The sequence below is a fragment of the Hypomesus nipponensis genome, chromosome 2 (genome assembly GCF_054491055.1).
Source record: "Hypomesus nipponensis isolate SF chromosome 2, ASM5449105v1, whole genome shotgun sequence".
NCBI classification, from domain to species: Eukaryota; Metazoa; Chordata; class Actinopteri; order Osmeriformes; family Osmeridae; genus Hypomesus; species Hypomesus nipponensis.
The window spans coordinates 11037039-11056885 of NC_140362.1; the positions used below are offsets into that span (position 1 = coordinate 11037039).

Below are 19847 nucleotides of genomic sequence, written 5' to 3' on the forward strand. Positions count from 1 at the left end.
TTCACTCAGCACTGTAGCCCATCGGCTTAGTCCTTGGTGTCCTTAGTGAGGAACAGAGAGTTTCTCTTTACAGGGCAGAGAGGGCTGGAGAGAGAGGGAGGGACAGCAAAGAGCAAAGGACATGGAGAGTCAAGTGGGGATGAGGGAAAGGGAAGGAGTACAATAGGGCTTAGGGCTCTCTAAAGGAGAGGGGTGACATGATGAACCGACTTTGAACAGGCTCCAGCCAGCCTGGCTCACTGACCACTCTTGGTGTTCATAGCTCACAGACAGCAGAGGGAGAAGTGACAATCATAAGACCCTCCTCCCTCTTTTCCCCTCCTCCCGTTTCTCCTTGCTTCCTTCCTTCCTTCCTGTCTTTCTTCCTTCCTTCCTTCCTTCCTTCCTTCCTTCCTTCCTTCCTTCTTTTTTTCCTTCCATCCTTCCTTCCTTTTTTCTTTCCTTCCTTCCTTCCTTCCTTCTTTTATCCTTCCTTCCTTCCTCCCTTCTTCCCTATGGCTTCGTCCCTCTCTCTTCCATCATCACCTCTTTGTGTTCCACCTCGGTAGAGGTGCTGGTGGATGAACCATGGAGACTGCAGAGGAAGCATTTCTCTGCTCCCCATGACCCCATGCATGATTGCATGACATCACTGTCGAAACAAACTCACCCCAGGGTGAGATTGCCCCCCTGTACCTCACAAGGCAGCATGGGGAGGTTATGTGCTCACTCACTGTTGAAACGTGTGTAAACTTTACAATAGATAAGAAAAACACTTGGTTATGCAACCATGTAAGACATTACTTCGAGTCAATATATGTGAATGAATTGCTGTGTGTGTGTGTGTATGTGTGTGTGTGTGTATGTGTGTGTGTGTGTGTTTGTGTGCATCTGTGTGTGCATCTGTGTAACAGAGAGGGAGATAAAGAGTAAGAGAGGGAAAGAGTGAGAAAACGGAGAGGAACCAAGGAATCCATTTCAAAAATGATGTACTGTCCTTCAAATAATAATTTCCATTTTGGGACTGGTAACACTATAGGGAGTCTTAACTAACACTCACTAGCTTGAGAAAGTCTATACTTCTCTGTAGCTTTCAGCAGTGTTCCTGACTTTTAAACATGCAGCATGTTCATGTTATCTTCTTAATGAGCTATGCATGTTTCCTGTTGTTTTATAACACCAAGATACTGTTGAACAGGTAAGCTATGTTTCATTATTATTTTTTAAACATCTATCCTCCATCCTTCTTTTCTCTCAATTGTAGTTCCACAGTGGATCACCCATAAAGCATCGCCAACAGAACCAGGTAGATTTATTGCAATCTTAGTTTATACATTTCGATTGAAATCTTTATTTTCTTCTATGAAAAAAACATGATCATTCACCGTGGGCCAGGATTCCTATGCTGGATTTACCTTGTGGAATCATGGAGTAGTCCATAAGGTGTTGTGGTGTACTGTGTTTCTCAATGGATACAATTCATAAAACATATGAGTTGATAAAGTCAGTTGATACAGAGGAGTACTGAAGGGGAAGGGTGGAAGGGGGTGGTTAGTCTCTAGTATGAGAGATGGGGTCCTAACTATTAAATGTTTTACTTCAGGGTAAACTACTTTTGTAGATAGGTGGCATAATGATGGTACCCTTTTGCTAAAGAATATTTCCTGACTACATTCTACCTAAATGAATTATTGATAATGAACTTCAGTGTTTTTGTTTGTTTGCTAGGTCATTACCACAACAAAGAATTTTACATTTTGTTTGATATTTCATTTGCATATAAAAATATAAGCCATTCGATGCCTCATTAGACTAAAATGCTTATTCTTGGAATCTCACATTTCTCTAATTTCTTCCTACTATATGACTTGGTATACCTAAATCATTAACGCTTTAGTGTTACCTTCATTTTGTCAAGACGTTTTAAGTTTGCAAAGCATTGTCAAGTGCATGACCAGATACTAATTCCCTATAGGGCATTTTCATTTTCCTAGTTAGCTAGTCATATCAATTTTGACAACAGAAGTGGAGAGAAATTATTTGATTACTTAATAATTGTTACACACAAGCTGAGTAACACTATATTTATACCTCTGCAACAGAAAGAAAATCACTGAATAATTCAGGAGAGTACAAAGGACCCAGGGGATATAGAGAGGGCAAAGACTTTGAAGACTCCAGGATAGATTTAGCTTGATTCCCAATCCAATATATGCATTTCTTACATTGCCACTACTTGATATTATTAGGAATCTGTCTGTGTTTTATTCCCGTGAAACAATTAACTTTTTAGCTCAGCCAAACAGACTACAGTACCAAATTGGCATGATATCTAAGAAGATATAAGCTGGTTCTCTTGTAAATGAGGACCCTATGGGCCACAATGAGGCATATACGGTTCATATTGGAGAGAACACCCCAATTAACCTAATAGCAGTATATGCTAAACATGTTAGTTGATGTTTGTGTTACAGTAAATAGAGTATTGGTTTCCGTACAGAATCAGAACCCATGAGTATACAACTCATTATGTTTATTTGCATGCTGGAGCGGTGTTTAGATATCCATATCCGTCATCTCTCTTCAATCACCATAAGATGGCGCAAATATACTGCTCGATAGTTTCCCTTCTTCCCTAAAAAACACCAGTGTGCTATCACTATCATTATATTTTACTCTACTGTGGTTCAGACTAGAAAGACAGCTAGACACTGCATCGAATGTTTGATGTCAAAACAATACGCTACGGTCTGTAGGCACAGAACAATGAGTAGACCTGGAATATTATTGACATTGAAAGATCCAAGTCGGTCACCTCAAACTCTTTACAAGTCTCAGCTGTCCCAACCAGCATGGGTGCATTCCTTTGCATGCGCGTCGACGTCTGAGTGAGCACCATGCTGTTGGTCTCTATTTGCCTTTTATAATTGTGGTATTGCTGTGTTCATAAAGTCGACTTTAATTCACATGAAAATACTGCAAATATCACTTTAACACGGTAGCGCGCGAGAAATGTCTTATTTGCTTACAGTGGGATTGCCCAACGGAGTTGCTCCACCCAAAAGAGGATATGGTCTTGTTGAAGCGGACTAGTGTGGTAACGTGCCAGAAAGAGCTGAACGGGACGGAACACTGTTGAACTGTTGAAGTTCTGGGGCAAAGTCCTGAGTGAAAGTGTATAATAATCACATGGCATTTTAAGAATGCGCCAAAGATGGCGGTAGCTACAGCGGTTTCTGGGCGCAGAGTGCATAAAAGTGGATTTCTGGAGGTTTTGGTAAAGGACCGATGGCACAAAGTTTTGGTCAACTTGAACGAAGAAGCCCTCACTCTGAGTTGTGAGGATCTGGGAGAGAATGTGAACTTAAACGGCATCACCAACGGGTCATACGGGAACAACACAAATCACCCCGGTCCCACTAGCAGTCCCAAAACTGCGGTGCGGACAGCTTTCACGGAATTACCGGAGCAAGTGCCAGAAGCGATCGCCAACCGTAAAAGATGTGTCCAAGTCATAAAACAAGAGGTCGGGGGACTCGGGATCAGCATCAAGGGCGGTAAAGAAAATAAAATGCCTATTTTAATAAGCAAGATTTTCAAAGGTCTAGCAGCGGATCAAACCCAAGCGTTATATGTGGGAGACGCTATTCTGACGGTTAACGGGGCAAACCTGCGGGATGCCACGCACGACGAGGCGGTGCAGGCGCTTAAACGAGCTGGGAAAGAGGTGACACTAGAAGGTGAGACAAGAATGATCTTTAATAGGTCTACGTGAGTCTATTTTGTCTTAAGGTTTTTATGCAGACACATGTGGGTAAAGTATTAGATACAGAGCCTTTTTTGTCATGCTACCAAACAATCTAAATATGTTTTATTTGAATAATTATTTCAAAACACTGCAAACCATTACCATTGGCATATCCGCCAAGGCGACTCAATAGAAAGTGTAGAATCAGATCCCGTGATGTCGAAAAATGTGCAGGTGTTGGATAATTGAGGTTTATGAGAAAATCTTGCATTGACAATGTTGGCTATGATTTGAGAAAAACTGTACACACATATCATTTTTGTTTTTCAAACGATCCGGATATAGTTATACAACACATTACCAGCTGTATCTACTGGCTCAAAGATCAAAGTTTAGATTATTTTTTATAAAGAATAAACACCACGATGACCAAAGGGACCGTGTAGATAAGAAGCTATGAACATGTATAATTATGAGCCTTGAAATATCCTCTTCATAAACTGTAGCAGTAAAGATGAAAAACGTAATATCTGTGCACTCTGTATTTGTGACTGTAAGGGTAATCCACTTGAATGAAATGCTATTGTGATGCACAGGGGTAACAGACAATAGGCCTACACACAGTTTAGTAAGTATGGAATTCACTCAGTTTAACAAGTAACCCTGGTAAAACAGAGTTATAAAAAGATGTGGAAACGTGAAGTCCCTGTCCCCAAGGACAGAAGTTGTTTTGCTGTTTGCAACACAAGGAAAACTCATCATCCACAGGACATGGCTTACTGCGTGACTGGACAGGAAACTTACAGTGTCTCTATTTCTCTCTGTGTCTCTCTCAAACATACACAACACAAACACACTAGTATGTATCCACAAGTTTCATTTCACAATCATCCGTAAATGAATCACCATCCTGTGACCTCTTTGTACCAAATTGAACGTAGGTTTCAGCCAACATTGGAAAGTTCAAATCTTCCCAAATCTCCAAAGTCTCAGACAAGACTACTCACTGTGGTCACCAAACCACATCTGCTGCATTTGCTTTGAGGCCTGACTGTCCTGTGTGTCATCTTGTTACTCTGTGGGAGGTGCAGTGCCTGTTTAGGCTAGACTGTAAGTGACTGGCAGTGTGTCATGAGAGGAAGTCTTCTCACCACACCTGGGCACCTCTCAGTGAGTAGACGATAAAACTGATTAGGCTGTGAGGCCTGTACGGTGGTGACCTGGCTGCTGTTCAGACGCTTGCTGGTGGGACAGGACCAGCTAGGTGTCATCAAGCAAGGTATTGAACCCCTGTCCGCTCCTGCTTGGTGATACGACTGTAGCAGTAGTGCAGTGTTGGGTCATGTTTTCAGTAAACTTGCCTGGCTGATTCAAGGTAACCAGCATTGTCTTTGTGGCATAGCTTTTTTTATACACACATTGTAGAGAGTTGCCACGGCCTTGTCATCACCTGGCCAAGTAGATGCTTAGAGCAGCAGGTGTGATTAAAGATCTATTTCCTTCAAGCTTATCTTGAGCTTGTTCATGCCTGGACGTGGTTTCTCACTCCCACGAAACTCTGACGTTCATGCATGGGAAGTGGGTTCGTTAAAAAACACAACAATGCTTTGTTGATACGTGTATAGTTTACTTTATGAAAGGCTGGATGTTGAAATGTTGAAGATGTTGTTGATTCATGGTTGTCTTCATTTGTAACTCTAGGATCTTCGAGGTCAGGTAAGGTGAAGCTAACTGAGTACAGTTTGAATGTTGGAAAAGGATATCTTGAAGTTCCGTTTCTAAAGGTCATTTGTGCTGTTCCGCTGCATTCATTCTGAAGGACGTAAAGAAAGAGGGCTGTGTTGCAATTACAGATTGTTAGAGAAGTTTATTTATTTTCCTCCTCCAGAGGTTACTTGTCAAATTCACTGCTTTTCCTCTCTGAATTTAATGAGGAGTGTTTCTCTCTCTTTTTCCCCCTGTGCTTCCTGACAAAGAGTTTCATTCTTCACAAATCTTTCAAGCTCTAATGACTGTGACTGGTTAGAAGGGATGCACAAAGGCCATTGAATACACCTGATGTGTGAGAGAGAGAGAGTTCAGTGTTATTTTAGAGGGAAACACAAGATTCTACAAAAGGCTCCTCTGTTTGGGATTGTACTGTACTTTAGAAGGAATGTATTACTCCAATACGTTTGGGATGTGTCAATGAATGTGGATCTGAGCTGCCGAAGTTCACTAATACGTTTCACTCTCGACTGCAACGGTTTCCCTGAACAAGGTTTTTTTTTTATAAAGATGACAGAGTGTGGCTAACAGTGTTGGGGGTAGCGCGTTATGTAATATTATTACTTAAGTGAGTAACAAAGCAATATAACGCGTTACTTTTTGACATTGAGTAATATTATTACAGTTAGTTATTTAAGTAATTTGAGTTACTTGTCCAAGTTACTGCATTAGTTCAACAAATTAAATAGCCTTATAAATACTTTGTTGCCTAAACGACACTCCCTGGGCGCGTAGCCTGACAGTTTGCCTTTGATTCACGCAGCAGGAAAACACAACAGCAATAATGGCCGCAGAACGTGTTAAATTTTCGACGTGGAAATATTCACACTAATTCGCTCTCATTCAGTGGCGGTTCTAGACAAATTTTACTGGGGGGGGGCTAAGGGGGGGCCATTGTTTAATCAGAGGGGGCACATTAAAAACGGAAACAAATTATATTTAAACATTAAATACTTCAATTTTGCTTTACATTAAAATCATATAAATGGCTCTGGCTCTCCCTCTTCCAGCTATTCAGCTCTCTCAATACCTTGATATGTTTCTCTAACTTTTACTGGGGCAAAAAATGATTTTATTCAGTCAGCTCAGGGGGGCCACAGGGGGGGCCAGGGACATTTTTACAGGGGCACTGGCCCATGTAGGCCCCAGTGTAGAACCGCCCCTGCCTTCATTTAAGATATTGGAAGAAACATTCAAGTTAAAAGCTAACTGTGCCCCAACAAAATATTATTTACTGGCAAAAACAGCACTTCAAACTTCTGTAAATTGTCCAAAGAGACACCCCCAACACTGGTGGCTAATGACGTCCTTCCACGTCACATGCACTACGTGAGCTGAAGGAAATATGTGGGTGAGAAGATATGTTTGTCTTACATGAAACCAAAACCCTCCTTACACTTTTATAATAATTTTCCCAGGCAGTAGGAAAGTTTGTTTCCACATTCTGTAATCTTTATTCTGTAAGACTTTATGGATATTGAAGTATATGTTTCCACATTTATCATGAGTTAGCTCAACAGACTTTGTAGAGAAACATATTCAGGCACTGTTGTTGGGGCATACTGTAGAACTGCATACGTTTACACTGGGGACATGTACACACACTGTGATAATCATCAACATATGGACCCCGTCACTAATGTTTTCTCCTCTGCTGAAATGGAACATTTCTATTTTTGAATCATATTTAACATATGCAAGTGACTGGGTGTTTACCTCACTGGGATTGGTTGAGTTCTGCATCTCATCATTATATTAATATCACAGGCTATTGCCATGTCATTCCTTCAGAAGAACAGAGCAGAGCGATAAGTCTTTGAGCAAAGCAACACTGTATGATACATGTTAATTAAAATGCTTTGGGCTTATTTTTAGCAGAGAGAGAGAGTTAGATAGAAAGGCAAAATAAAACTAGAGAGGAAATACCCATCTGCTATAATGACTTCAGCCTTGAAACATTCTGAGGATGAATGTACCTATGACACCACTCCAACTAGATAATGTGCCATTGCAGATTCAGCAGTACATTTCTATCATGGGCTGTCATCAATTGTTTCAGCCAAAAGCATGTTTCAGTTATGTTTGCCAGATGATATCTAGTCTGTTTTCTCAGTTTTACAGGAAAGACTATACATGCATACTAAATCTCCGAACATAGATAATCCTGACCTCATTTACTTTCAGATTGGGTGACAATGAACAGTCTTTGTGTGGTAGTACTGTAAGATGAGATGTGACATAATGTCAGAGTGTGTGGGTGTGTGTGTGCCTGATGTCAGCGCCCCGTAATTTGCAGCTGAATTCCCTGTTATTGAGGTTGCAGATCTTCTGTGTATACAGGCCTGACTGATGTGCTAACACAGCAAGCCCATGTACAGCAGATTAAAAAGGCTGGTCACCTCATAGGGCGAGCTTGCTCTTGGCATAGTGATAATCCAGTTCAAACTTCGATTCAAAAATACATTTTTCAGTAATTATGCCGTGTACAGTAGCCATTTAAACTATACTTTGAAATAAACAAAGTGCCGTTTACCGATTTGAAGTGTTTCATTGTAAAATGCTAAATCCACCACTTTGACATATTTATATGGATTTGTTTTGGTGTGAAAGTCATTTGACATTTTTACAAAAACTGACTAGCCTATATAGATTTTTTTCAAGAATAAATACTTGAACAGACATCACACCCTATCAGTAAGAATAATTGATGTATGAGTAGATATGCAGCGATAAACCAATTTTACTTTTAACCGCGATTAATAATGTCTCGATTGTAATGTAGGTTAATCTTAAATGCCGACCGAGTGTTTATGTTATTACTCTAAAAAAGGGACATTACAGTACATTATTTTTCTATGAACAACAGTTGCACAGTGAGTAAAATTAAACAAACATTGCCAGAGAGTTTTCTCCTGTTGCTAGCTGATAGTATATGATTTATCATCGCTTATGTTTATGGTGTACCTACTTTCTAGCCTGGCTGCCAGCCCAATTTAGCCCCGCCCACAAAAATGTTTTGGTCGAGAAGTTGGGTCTGGGGAACCTCGGTTTGGGAAAAACTATGTCCGAACAGGAGCTGTTCGGACCACTCAAATTGTCAGGGCGGGCTTTATACGATGATGGACAGATGATCAACAGTAACATAATCAACCACATCACCAAAGAGCGCTTGGGTTGAATTTGTTTTCAACAAACAACATATTACGTTGCTCTGATTGGTTGTAGGTCTATACAATTGAGCAAAGAGGCATTTGTTTTACGCGTTCGGTTGAAACACGCCCCATACTCACAGCCTAACTTAGAGTTATCAGTCTCATATTCTGACTAGAATTATGAGTATGACAACGCAGGCTACCTACTTTCCATCAGCATACGGTACATTTCTTGTTTGTTTGTTAATTTGCAAATACAGGCTTTTAAGTATAGAATGTAGTTAATATTACTATTGTGTATCGTTTTAACACAACCTTAGGTTTTGTTGCAGGCACACATACTATGTTGCTGCACTGTAGGCTATGATAATCAGCCTAATTATTTTAGGCTACTTATCTCAGCTATGCACCAGGATTTACTCCTGTGAAGTGCACCTATAAAAGTTGTTTCATTAATTTACGGTTTTATTTATTTGGTACTGTATTATTTGGTAACTATGATTTCTGTTTCTAAAGGCAGCAACGGTTAAAAACAAAAGCCACCAAAGAAATGTAAATGAAAACCTCACATCTAAGAATGTTCATGTCAATTTATACATCCCTAATGTTGTGAAATAAATTAATGCATAAAAATCTTGAACCGTTATTGGTCCTCAGACTACAATCGTACCATCAAAATCTATAATTGTTGCATCCCTATAGGTATCAGGATATGAATGATCTGTATGAAGACTATAAGGAATACTACTACCACCATTTACTACCACCATTACTATGGGGTGCATTCTGTTAGTTCTTGTTTTGTTTTGCATTGTGTTTTTTCATATGGTTAATGCAGTGCATTCATAAACTCGTGTGAATACCTTGAAGGAAGGATCACATGGTCAAAGTCTTTCGCTAAGGACAGATTATGTCTGTCATATGGAATATTGCTAATTGGCTCTAAGGCTTTCAGCCAAGATCACAGCCTTCCTCTAAGGTTTTAGGATCAAATCCTACACCTGGATGTGTTCCCATAGGGGGATTTATAGGATGCTACGAAGCTTAACTGTGGTGGCATGGTGTCCCAATATCTTCTCAAACTAAAGAAAACCTGATTACACAATACACACAAACTCGAGACACACACAGCAGACACAAACTCCAAACCAAGCTCCCCAACCAGACAACCTCTGTCACATAATTCACTATAAAGAACAAAGCTTTTTGTTGTTGCAGTAAAGTACATGCGTGAAGCCACCCCATACGTGAAGAAGGGGTCCCCCGTGTCAGAGATTGGGTGGGAGACCCCCCCACCAGAGTCCCCGCGCCTGGGCAGCCCTCCCAGCGGCTCTCCCTGCACCCCAACCATGTCCTTGCAAGGGGACCGAAGGTACATCCCTCTAAGGATGTGCTACATCACCCGAGGGATGGCCGCCCCTGACCCAGAGAACAGGTAAAATACTTATCTTAATCCTGGTTTGTACTGTATGCCCTTTGTTGGTCCTCTGCAACTGTATCTCTTCTGCCGACTCTTGTTTCTTCCTGCGTCAGCATTGGTGAACCACTCACTTGGCTGCTTACTGTAAAACCCTCTCAAGTCCCTGTCGGGATATACTCACGATACTCACTACTCAAGTTCACTGTTTATGGGGGGGGGGGGGAGAGAGAGGAGAGAGGAATTGAAACAGAGAGAGAGAATGAGAGAGACACAACTTAATTAACTCTAACTCTGATAGAGGATTTTTGCTGCACAATACATTGAGATGAAGCGAAGAAGTTCTTTTTCTGTCTCTGGCTTTTCAGTTGACATGATTAATGTCCGTGACGTGTCGAGATTGGCCTGTTTTTGGAATTGTTTTCAGAGTAAGACATTTGTGGCAAAGATTAGATAATTCTTCATAATTTCCTAGTTACTCAGCGTTAGAAATAGCAGCGGGGGTGCAGGGGTGGGAGGGTGGCTCTATTCACAAGGTGAATCTGCTTTGTATAATCGTCTGCAAATTTGACAATCATTAAAGCACAGCTTGAGTCCTGAATATGTCATCTAGTGTCTCCCTCTCTCGCTCTACTCCTTTGCTCATCTATGTTTGAAGTCTCTTTCGCTTTTCAGTGGGTCAACCTTTCTCACTTCAAAGCTAAATAGGACAACTTCAAAGTCCACGTTTACAATGATTTCGGAGTTTGCCCACGTTGTAGGACTGCTTAAAACCCAACCACAAACCTAAAGTGATTTTGGTCCCAAAGGGAATCACTGAGGAGCTCTTTGTTAGAATATTCAGGTAACGTGCAGCAAAAATATTTATTCATTTTGCAAGGGTCAACTTTCATTTGTAAAAATTATATATATATAAAAGTGTGGCCCAGAGCTTGGTTTAACCACATCATGATCAGGAATTTTGTCACTAAAATGGCCTCCACTGCAACCTGTTTAATGAGAGGCAATATGTCTCACATTTACAAGACTTTTTAAAACAAAATGTTTCTGTTTAGTTATGTGTTGCTAGCAACAGATTATTACTGCTGTATCTGCAGTCGTATACTTACGACCTTAGGTTAAAGAAGTAGCTTAAGATAAAAGCGTCTGCTAAATGAATAAATGTAAAGAAAGGAGAGAGGAGGAAAGGAGAGAGGATGAGATAAGGCAGTGGGAAGAGGAGTATAGGGTGAACAGGAGATGAGAACAGGAGGGCAGAGGAGAGAAGCACCTTCTCTCCCTGAGGTTTGCAGCAGGGCTATTGCTCTCCTATACAGTACTGTATTGTATGTGTCAGTCAGTGTATAGTGTCCCATCTTGTTTAGACTGGGCTATATATACATTCTGTTGAACTCATCAGCCATTGATGGTACTAAACATTTAACTTTTGTCAACCCTGATATAATGATGTGTTCTTAATAAGAAAATATACAGTATATCAGACTGGAATACAAGTCTGTGTAGGTCTCTCACTATTATGAAGACTACATCAGCCTACTTGTTCTAATTCAGGCACCATAAACTCAACGTTACCAGTCATGAGTGTTCCCATATTGGAGCCCCCTCTCCTCCCTCTCATGGTCTGCAGTTAGAGTTTGAAGGGCAGGGGGAAGAGGGGATGGAGTAGAGGAGGAGGAGGAGTGGTAAAGGGCAGAGGAGCAGGACAGGAGGGGGAGAGTAGGAGAGAGAGGGACTGGACGATGGGGGAGGGGGAGGAGATGGAAGGTGGAGAGCTCCTTGGGGCCCTTCCAGGAACCTCTCAGTCTGCGCCTTGTGCAAACACTCCAGAGCCAAACTACATCTGGACGCTTCTGCTACTAAATAACAAGGCTGCTATTTTTAACAGCGGGGAGCACCTGGAGTTAATCTAAAGGATGGTTACTCCAGGTCTCCCTATCAACAGGATAACCATCAACCAGCAGTATGTCAATCATTCAAAGGGTCTGAAGTGAAAATGGATTGTATCCAGCCTGGAAATCTTTTCAAGCAAGCCATTACGAAATCAATGTTGACTCAAGGTTTCAAGTAAAAAAAAATCCCTCATCATGTTCAACAGGCATTTACGGTACATGCTTGAGATTGTATGTCTTCAGGGATTGCATTGGACTGTACAGTCAGTCCTTTGAGTCTATCTGTGTGTTAATTTTTTTCCAGGCATATTATAGTGTGTGTGTGTGTGGTGACCCAAACACGTCTGTGTGTCCCAGGCAGGTGGAGCTGCATTCTCCTGATGCCAGGCACACAGTGGTGCTGAGGTGCCCCGACACCAACTCAGCCCAGGCCTGGTTCTCTGCCATGCACTCAACCACCACAAACCTGGCAACCAAGGTCATCACAGAGGTCAAGGGGCACACAGGCAGGACGGGCATCGCCGGGAGTCGTGAAATCCGACACTTGGGTTGGCTGGCTGAGAAGGTAGGCATCGCCTGTTTGGGTGTCTCCATACTGAATAGAATCAAATCCACCAACGATGATTGCTTTTTCAACACAAGTGAGCTTCAGTCTAATGATTAGTGCTGATGTTCCTGTGCCAGGCTTTTTCTCAAAGCTGTGCACCCTTCTCCCTCCAGCATTACTGTAACACCCTGTATCCCTATCCTTGTGATATCAACCTTTAAATAAATGAGGAAGGAGCACTGTAGTGAGACAGCCAAACCCTTGACAAGATTTCCTACAATCCACAATAACTTAGATTCACATGGTAGGCAGACAGAACTTCTGACTTGGTATTTGGTCTGCCAAGGTTTCTCTCTGGAAGCATCCAGTCCAGCACCCTTTCAGTAGCTATTGATCCAACGTGTGTTCTCAGCATGACCGGGGGCATTTTTTTCCCCTTCCCTCTAAATCCTCTTTTCATCACTCTCTCATTAGCCAAGTTGGGCTGGAAGGGCAGCCAGGGATGTACAGGGCTCTTCTGCCGGACGGGGACTTCAGCGGGCTGTGAAGGAGCTTCACCGCACTTCCCAGGGTTTTCTAATGAGGCTCTGTCTCTCTTAGCTTAGCGTCTCCTGTTACTGACCTGTCTTGTGCTGTCCGCTTCCAGCCCTGCTCCTCCCAGCTACTGTCCTGATGAATAATTATGAGAGCCAGAGGCCAGGAGCTCTTCAGTCGTGGGGGTGGCCTGGCCGGCGTTGCCGGCCGAGTTGCTGTGAAGTGAAAGCTTTCAACAAGGCCTCGTTTGTGGCTGGGAGGAGGTTGGGGGTAGGGAGTACCACCCTGCCAGAGTCTTCTTTTTAGCTGTAGGACGGTGAGCAGACGTTTAAAAGCTCTGCTTGGTGATGACAGATGACCCAGCAGCCAAAGAGCAGAGGACTCATTTACTATACATGCCTCCGGTTGGCTCTCTGTAGCTGAAGTTCTAAGACTAGTTCTAGTAGATTGTGCATTCCCGTTCCTTATAGACCAGTCGTTTCAGCTTCCCTGCTACTTCTCACTACCATGTGGTTGTGTGTAAATGTGTGCGTGCATGTGTGAGTGTGTGTAAACATGCCTGTGTGTTAACATATTTCTTGATTTGCATGTATCATGTATCATGGCAACGTATGTCCATGATGTTACAGGGCTATGCACACCTTAAGCTTGGTGCTCATAGTTGACTAGGAACTTCAAAGAGAACCAAGAGGCATATGATTCCGTGGATTGAGCTACAGCTAAGCTTTTATAATGATAATGCTAGCTACATTATTTAGTGCAAGCCAGTGTTGTATTTGGAGTTTAATTTAGGGTCAGAGTCAAAAGTTCTTTCCTAATTGGATCACAATACATTTACCAATACTGGTGTTGCTGAACAATACTCACTAGCTCTCTGTCTAGACAGCCTTTGAGGGGGCATGTAAAGTTGATCATGTCTCTAAGGTAGTACGTCTGCACAACTTTACCACACTTTATTATAAATGTACTTCCAACTCAGTGAACAACAAACACAAAAGAGCGAGCTTTGCATTGTGATCTATGTTTAGAGTCCAATTTCATCTTCTGTGGAAAAAATGAAAAAACTTACTGGGAAAGTCTCTTTTCATCAACACAAGGCCTTTAGCGAATAAGGTGGCATTACTGGCCAGAATGCAATCAAAGCTGCCTTAAAGATATGCACCCTGTGTCTTTGCTCACAAACTTTAAAACCTACCCGGGTTAGTGTGCAAGTATTTTAAGAAAGATTATTTGCTGTTTTTATTTGACGGCTGAGGAAATACATATAGGAACACATCTAAGCATATTTGATTCCCAGACCCAAACTGTCTACCAAGGTTTGTGTACCCTCTAGAATAACATAAATCTGGTGTATGTGTGTTGCAGACTGAGAGTGAAAAGCAGCATTGGAAGCCAGTACTGGTGGTGGTGACAGAGAAGGATCTGCTCCTCTATGACAGCCTTCCCAGGATGAAGGAGGCCTGGCATAGCCCTACACACGCCTACCCCCTCCTAGCCACACGGTAGGCTCAAATCCTAATTCACTCCTATCCCTGATAGTCTGTGGACGTGAGGAGTAAGGCTAACATGTTAAATAACAAATTATATAAGATAAACACAGTTTGGGCAAACCAGACACCAGTCTGGTTTGCCCGACAAAGACTTTGCGTGTGAGAGGTAAAGATACAAGGAAGATGGCTAGCAAAACTCAACAATAGAATGAGTGGACAGTTCTGTTTTTCTTGCCTGTAGATCTTCTTTTCAGTTCTGTTATGTTGTAGAATTTAAATGAGTCATAAAGTGACTGAAAGAGTTATAGACCAAAATGAATGACAGCCTCCTAAAGACATCTTTAATAGTCATTCTGAATTTTTGAATTTTGTGCCCACCAAACTGGAAACTCCTTCCCCAGCCTTGTAGACTGTACTTCAGATGTCAATTACATCCAATATCAATACCTACAACATAGGCTAATGCCAGTCATTACTCAGTTACAATGTAATAAGAAACATAGTACACAAACCTCTTGCTATCTATACGGTAACACGAACAGCAACACAGCTACACCTCGTTCGTTACATGGTTGGCTAACACACAACGCCGCTACTGTTGACCATATTGACGTTTGTAAACTTGACGTATGATGTCTTACAGTGTGACTCTGTATGTGTGTTCTCAGGCTGGTCCACTCCGGCCCAGACCGAGGCTCCCCCCAGCCGGGTCTGGAGCTGTCTTTTGCTACGCGAACGGGGACCAGGCTGGGCATTGAAGCTCACCTCTTCAGGGCGGAGACCTGCAAGGACCTATCGCTGTGGACCAGGCACATTGTGACCGGGTGCCACGCATCTGCTGAGATGATCAAGGAAGTCACCACAAGTAGGTCTTCCTCAAATATATGTGACCTGTGCAGCACACACCCACACAGACACACACATACGCTCGCACACGCACACACACAGACACACACATAGGCACGCACACACACGCAGACACACACATAGGCACGTACACATACACCGAGACACACACAAATGCATTCCCTGTATACACATTCTTCACAGTAAATGAGGCAAGGCCACTGTCTTTGAAGTCGCATTCATTCAACAACCGGCAGTACATACCTATCATTTTCTTAAGGAGGTTAGGTCACAAGAGAACAGGGATTCCCAGTCCCATTCTTTGAGGTAAAAAAGTGGACATTGGTGCTTTCTCTACCATAAGGGAAACATTGACAAAGAAGGGTGTATTTTTAGAATGGAATGCCAGTGTGTGTCAGTGGTGGGCACTGGGCTCTGGTAAACCAACTGGCCTGGGAACTCCTCTAGTTTATCCCCCTCAGGGTCCTTTCTCCTCACTATAAACACACTATTCTACACAATTTCTCTTTCTTTCCCTCCCCTCCCCCAATTTCCTTATTCCTTATTTCTTTTGGTTGATGTGCTCTGTTTCTTTCCTCCAAACCACCTTTCTTTGTATCCCCCTCTGGTAATGGCATATTGATATTCCAGTTTTAATAATCACAATCTTTCAATAATCACTCTTTTTTGTCACACCAGTCTTATATTTTTATTAAAATTATTGGCAATGTTACTAATATTTCCTCTATCGTGAGATTTAACTGCATAATGGTCCAGGGAAATTGTTTAAAGGAAAATAAATGCTTTTGGAACTAGGCCCATAATTCCTTCACATACAATGCTGTACAAAGAATCAGTTGCCTAGGTAAACAGTGTTTTATTCTTACTAGAGCCAGTGAAGGTGATTTGAGACAAGGCTGTTGAGGTGAGCTGGGATTAAAGAACTATAAGTTTCTGTCCGTAAATAATCTTTTTAGGGAGTCTGGTCGTCATAGCAACCCAACCTGATCCTCCTAGCTGGAGGAGGTCTGTGCCCCCCTCTCTCCATGTCCAACGAGGCTGAAAGAAGGCTCTTTGTTCTGGGCTGAAAGCGCCTGTGTGCGAAGCCCCTCTGGTGGGAGGGTGCAGGTAGGGACCAGGATGACAGGCACCAGAGACTAGGGTAGGATATCCATATTGTGACTCTTACAAAAACAAAACGTATGCCCTGAAACTTGTCATAAACTTCTTGTTTGGGAGAAGACTTCCAATCTTTTATTTAGATTGTGCCCTTCAGCCAGTCTAAAACTATATCTCACTCACTCACACACACGCTCACACGTGCAGACACACCCGCACACACACATACACACACACAGAAGACAAAGTCGTCCTAAGCAGCATTGTGCCTGTTATCAGCGCTGTGGTCTGGCTTGGCTTTGGACAAAAGACTTTGGACGAGAAGGAAGCGGTGCACACAGTAAGCCGCACTACTACACAGCCATGGGAGTGATTTGCTGAGCTTTACCAGGACAAACGTTAAGTAGTTGCAAAAGTAGTGTGTTGACATCCAGAGAATGGAGATGGTAAATCCTCCTTTCAGCAACAGAGATATTGTCAGATGAGCTGTGTTGAGGTGGTAATTGAAAGCATGGGAATAGGGATATTGGATACCCTTGAGAGGTGAGAGAGAGCATTCTTTAAAGACAAGGACTGGAAGGGATACTGTATTTGAACTCCACATAGTTGAAGAGTCGATGACTCAACACCCTACTCTACTGTAAATTGGGATGTTATTTACTAGTCACATGTGTCATTAGTCGAACTGTAACACAGCCACATGTGGTACAGGAAAGAACACACGTGCCTTGTGACGACTTGATATTTACATTGTGGGAACATTGTTTTATAATTGTACAGCCATGCCGCAATCGAGAATCGCACGCATATTTGTTTGTTCTGTCTTTTTCTAGTTTGTTCTTTCATTCACCTGCTTACTCGCCTGCCGATTATTGAATCATTCCATAACTCTTTCATCCTCATGAGGTTTCTGCTTTCTGATGCCAATTCCCACTGTTTTGCCGTCTGTGTCTGTCCACTGCCCAGGCTGCATGTACCAGGGGAGGGAGTGTCGTCTGGTGATCCACTATGAGCAGGGCTTCTCCGTGCTGGCCGAGCTCCAGCAGGACCCTGGGGAGGACCAGGTAGACCAGGGGCCCCCAGGGGACAGCAGCCAGACCCCACCCCTCCTCAACTACTCCTTCGAGAAGCTCAAGATGTCCTCCGACGACGGAGTCAGGATGCTCTTCCTGGACTTTGGAGGGAAAGAGGGGGAAATTGTGAGTGTGCGTCGATCAACTGAGTATATCAGAGGTTCTTACTGATCAAGCTCACAAATGGAATCATGCCACATATACATGTGCTGTATGAAACAGCGGAGCAGAAACACGTTGTTTCAATTATTTCTGTGGAAAACTCTATGACTCATGGTTTGTGAAAAGTGCTCTAGCAACTACATGCAAATAGTGGAAAATCACATTTTCCACAGACATAATCCCCTATAGGTTATTTAGACAGGATATGATTCATGATTGTATTCAGATCCTGTTCAGCTGGTTGCTGTGCACATAAAACAGCCATGTTCCTATGTGACATGTGAGCAGAAACAAGTAGTGGTTGGCCAAGTAGCCAAGTAGGGACGTTCTCCAGTACCCTGTTAACGTAGTGGTGAACAGCAGAAGCAACCACACATATAATTCAATTCAATGAAATTGAATTGCTTGTAATGAGTTTAGATGATTATCCTGTTTTGTTTAGGATTAGGCTTGATCGGACACAGGTCTAATATGTGTCTGGCCAACCCGCTCAACCAAGTAAATGGAAAGACCACAACTGGCTCTCTTTATTTATCTCTGATAAGGTGTTACATGCACTGATGTAATCCTGAAATGTTTTCACTCTGAACTCTCCAGCAGCTGGACCTCCACTCATGCCCAAAGCCCATCGTCTTCATCCTACACTCCTTCCTGTCCGCCAAGATCGCCAGGCTCGGCCTGGTAGCCTGATGAGGGGGGGGGGAGGGCAGACCAGACCTGGATAAAAGAAGAATGGAGAGAGGGAGAAGAACAGACAGAAGGGAGAGAGGAGAACAGACAACCCCACCTAAACACTGGGTCTGCATCAGACTTATGGTTTGGAATCTGTGCTTGATTAAGTGTGTCTGGTACATTGGATCCAACGGCAAAGTCCTAGCTCTACAGTCCTTGTCACTCGTCCAACAGCTTCAGTTGTTTATCTGTAGAAAACACATGCATCACCAATGAAATGACATACACAGTGAGTCCGTAAACAATCATTGACACTGTTTAAGTGTTTTGTTAAAATCCTACACTGTAAAAGAACACTAATCTTTTGTTTTGGTACTAAAGATACTGGAAGTATTATTTAGCAGCCATCCAATTCTAAATCTACATTTTTTGTTAATTCAGCACTTACTGTTCAAATCAGAAGATATAGCGTGTTGTAAAAGGCTGCTTGAAATGTGTAATTGTTTGATGCCTTTGGCAGCTATGATGCAGATGTATAGGTTTAGTAAAGGTTTAGTTTTAACCTTGGTTAATGCACATAAATACATATTTAAAATTTGTATTGGTTTGTCTGTGTGTCATTGAAGTATCGTCTTAATAGATGGAAACATCACAACATTCATAAGGCACAAAGCCCCACCAACAAACCAACAACAGACCTTGAAAACATCAATTAAACACTCACACATTTTCAAGAGTCTGCAGTGGCAGCAGTTTATTATTCTCCGTTGTTGAGAAACAAGTGGAATTAAGTATTTTGAAGCCATCCAAAACAAAAGTGCTCTTAAGATACCTATGGCTTTATTGAACACCTTCCCAAAAAGCATTAGTCACATTCAACCAAAGAGTTACATTTGGCCAGTTGCAAAATGCCTACACATACACACTCAAACACACACATTCATCTCTCTTGGCTACAATAGTGTGTTTACATGCCCAGGTCTGAACAATGAGAAAGTATCATAGCCACACAAACTATTGTTGAGTGTAAGAGAGGCCCTGTCCATAGCTCAGAGCTATAATTCAGACGGGGCCATTCACACACACACATACACAGTGGCATTGAAAGACTGGGAATGTCAAAGTTCTAAATCAAGAGAGGTCTGTAGGAATTCCAATCAGCAATTAGCATGGTCTTTGTAGGATGCTGAGGGCCCCCACGAAAGCCTGGGTACATGGTGTCTGTGTGTGTGTGCATGTGTGTGTGTTTTTGACTGTATGGGTTTGGTTGAAGAGGGGGCTTGGCAACTCTGTCAGATGCCTTTTGTCTCATTTCAGACTGTTCCAACTGCATTCCTGACAAGCTGACAGGTTCAGACCGGCTGTTGCACACTTCCACCAGAAGTGATTGTCAAGTGTAGCCTCAGAGGGTCTTGGGCTCAATACAGTTAGCAACTGTATATACTGTAGTTG

General features: G+C 42.4%; 1 protein-coding gene across 2 annotated transcripts; it reads left to right on the forward strand.

Moving 5' to 3' along the window:
- The first annotated feature begins 2843 nt into the window (after nucleotides 1–2843).
- Nucleotides 2844–18994, forward strand: sntb1 (syntrophin, basic 1). Of its 2 annotated transcripts, none has more exons than XM_084705579.1 (7): nucleotides 2844–3719; nucleotides 9865–10081; nucleotides 12310–12517; nucleotides 14399–14535; nucleotides 15192–15388; nucleotides 17455–17687; nucleotides 18324–18994. In XM_084705579.1, the coding sequence occupies exons 1-7, from the start codon at nucleotides 3194–3196 to the stop codon at nucleotides 18411–18413; spliced, it is 1608 nt and encodes a 535-aa protein (XP_084561705.1). In that variant the 5' UTR covers nucleotides 2844–3193; the 3' UTR covers nucleotides 18414–18994. The 2 variants fall into 2 exon arrangements, with proteins under 2 accessions (XP_084561705.1, XP_084561698.1); XM_084705572.1 differs by having other exon boundaries at nucleotides 2854–3719; nucleotides 18321–18994.
- Nucleotides 18995–19847: the final 853 nt, after the last annotated feature.

Excerpts from the sequence above, each read along its gene's own strand:
- sntb1 (XM_084705572.1), top strand. The coding sequence starts at position 3,194 with ATGGCGGTAGCTACAGCGGTTTCTGGGCGCAGAGTGCATAAAAGTGGA. Across the intron at positions 10,082-12,309 it reads GCCCCTGACCCAGAGAACAG|GCAGGTGGAGCTGCATTCTC; the intron begins GTAAAATACTTA and ends TGTGTGTCCCAG. Across the intron at positions 14,536-15,191 it reads TACCCCCTCCTAGCCACACG|GCTGGTCCACTCCGGCCCAG; the intron begins GTAGGCTCAAAT and ends GTGTGTTCTCAG.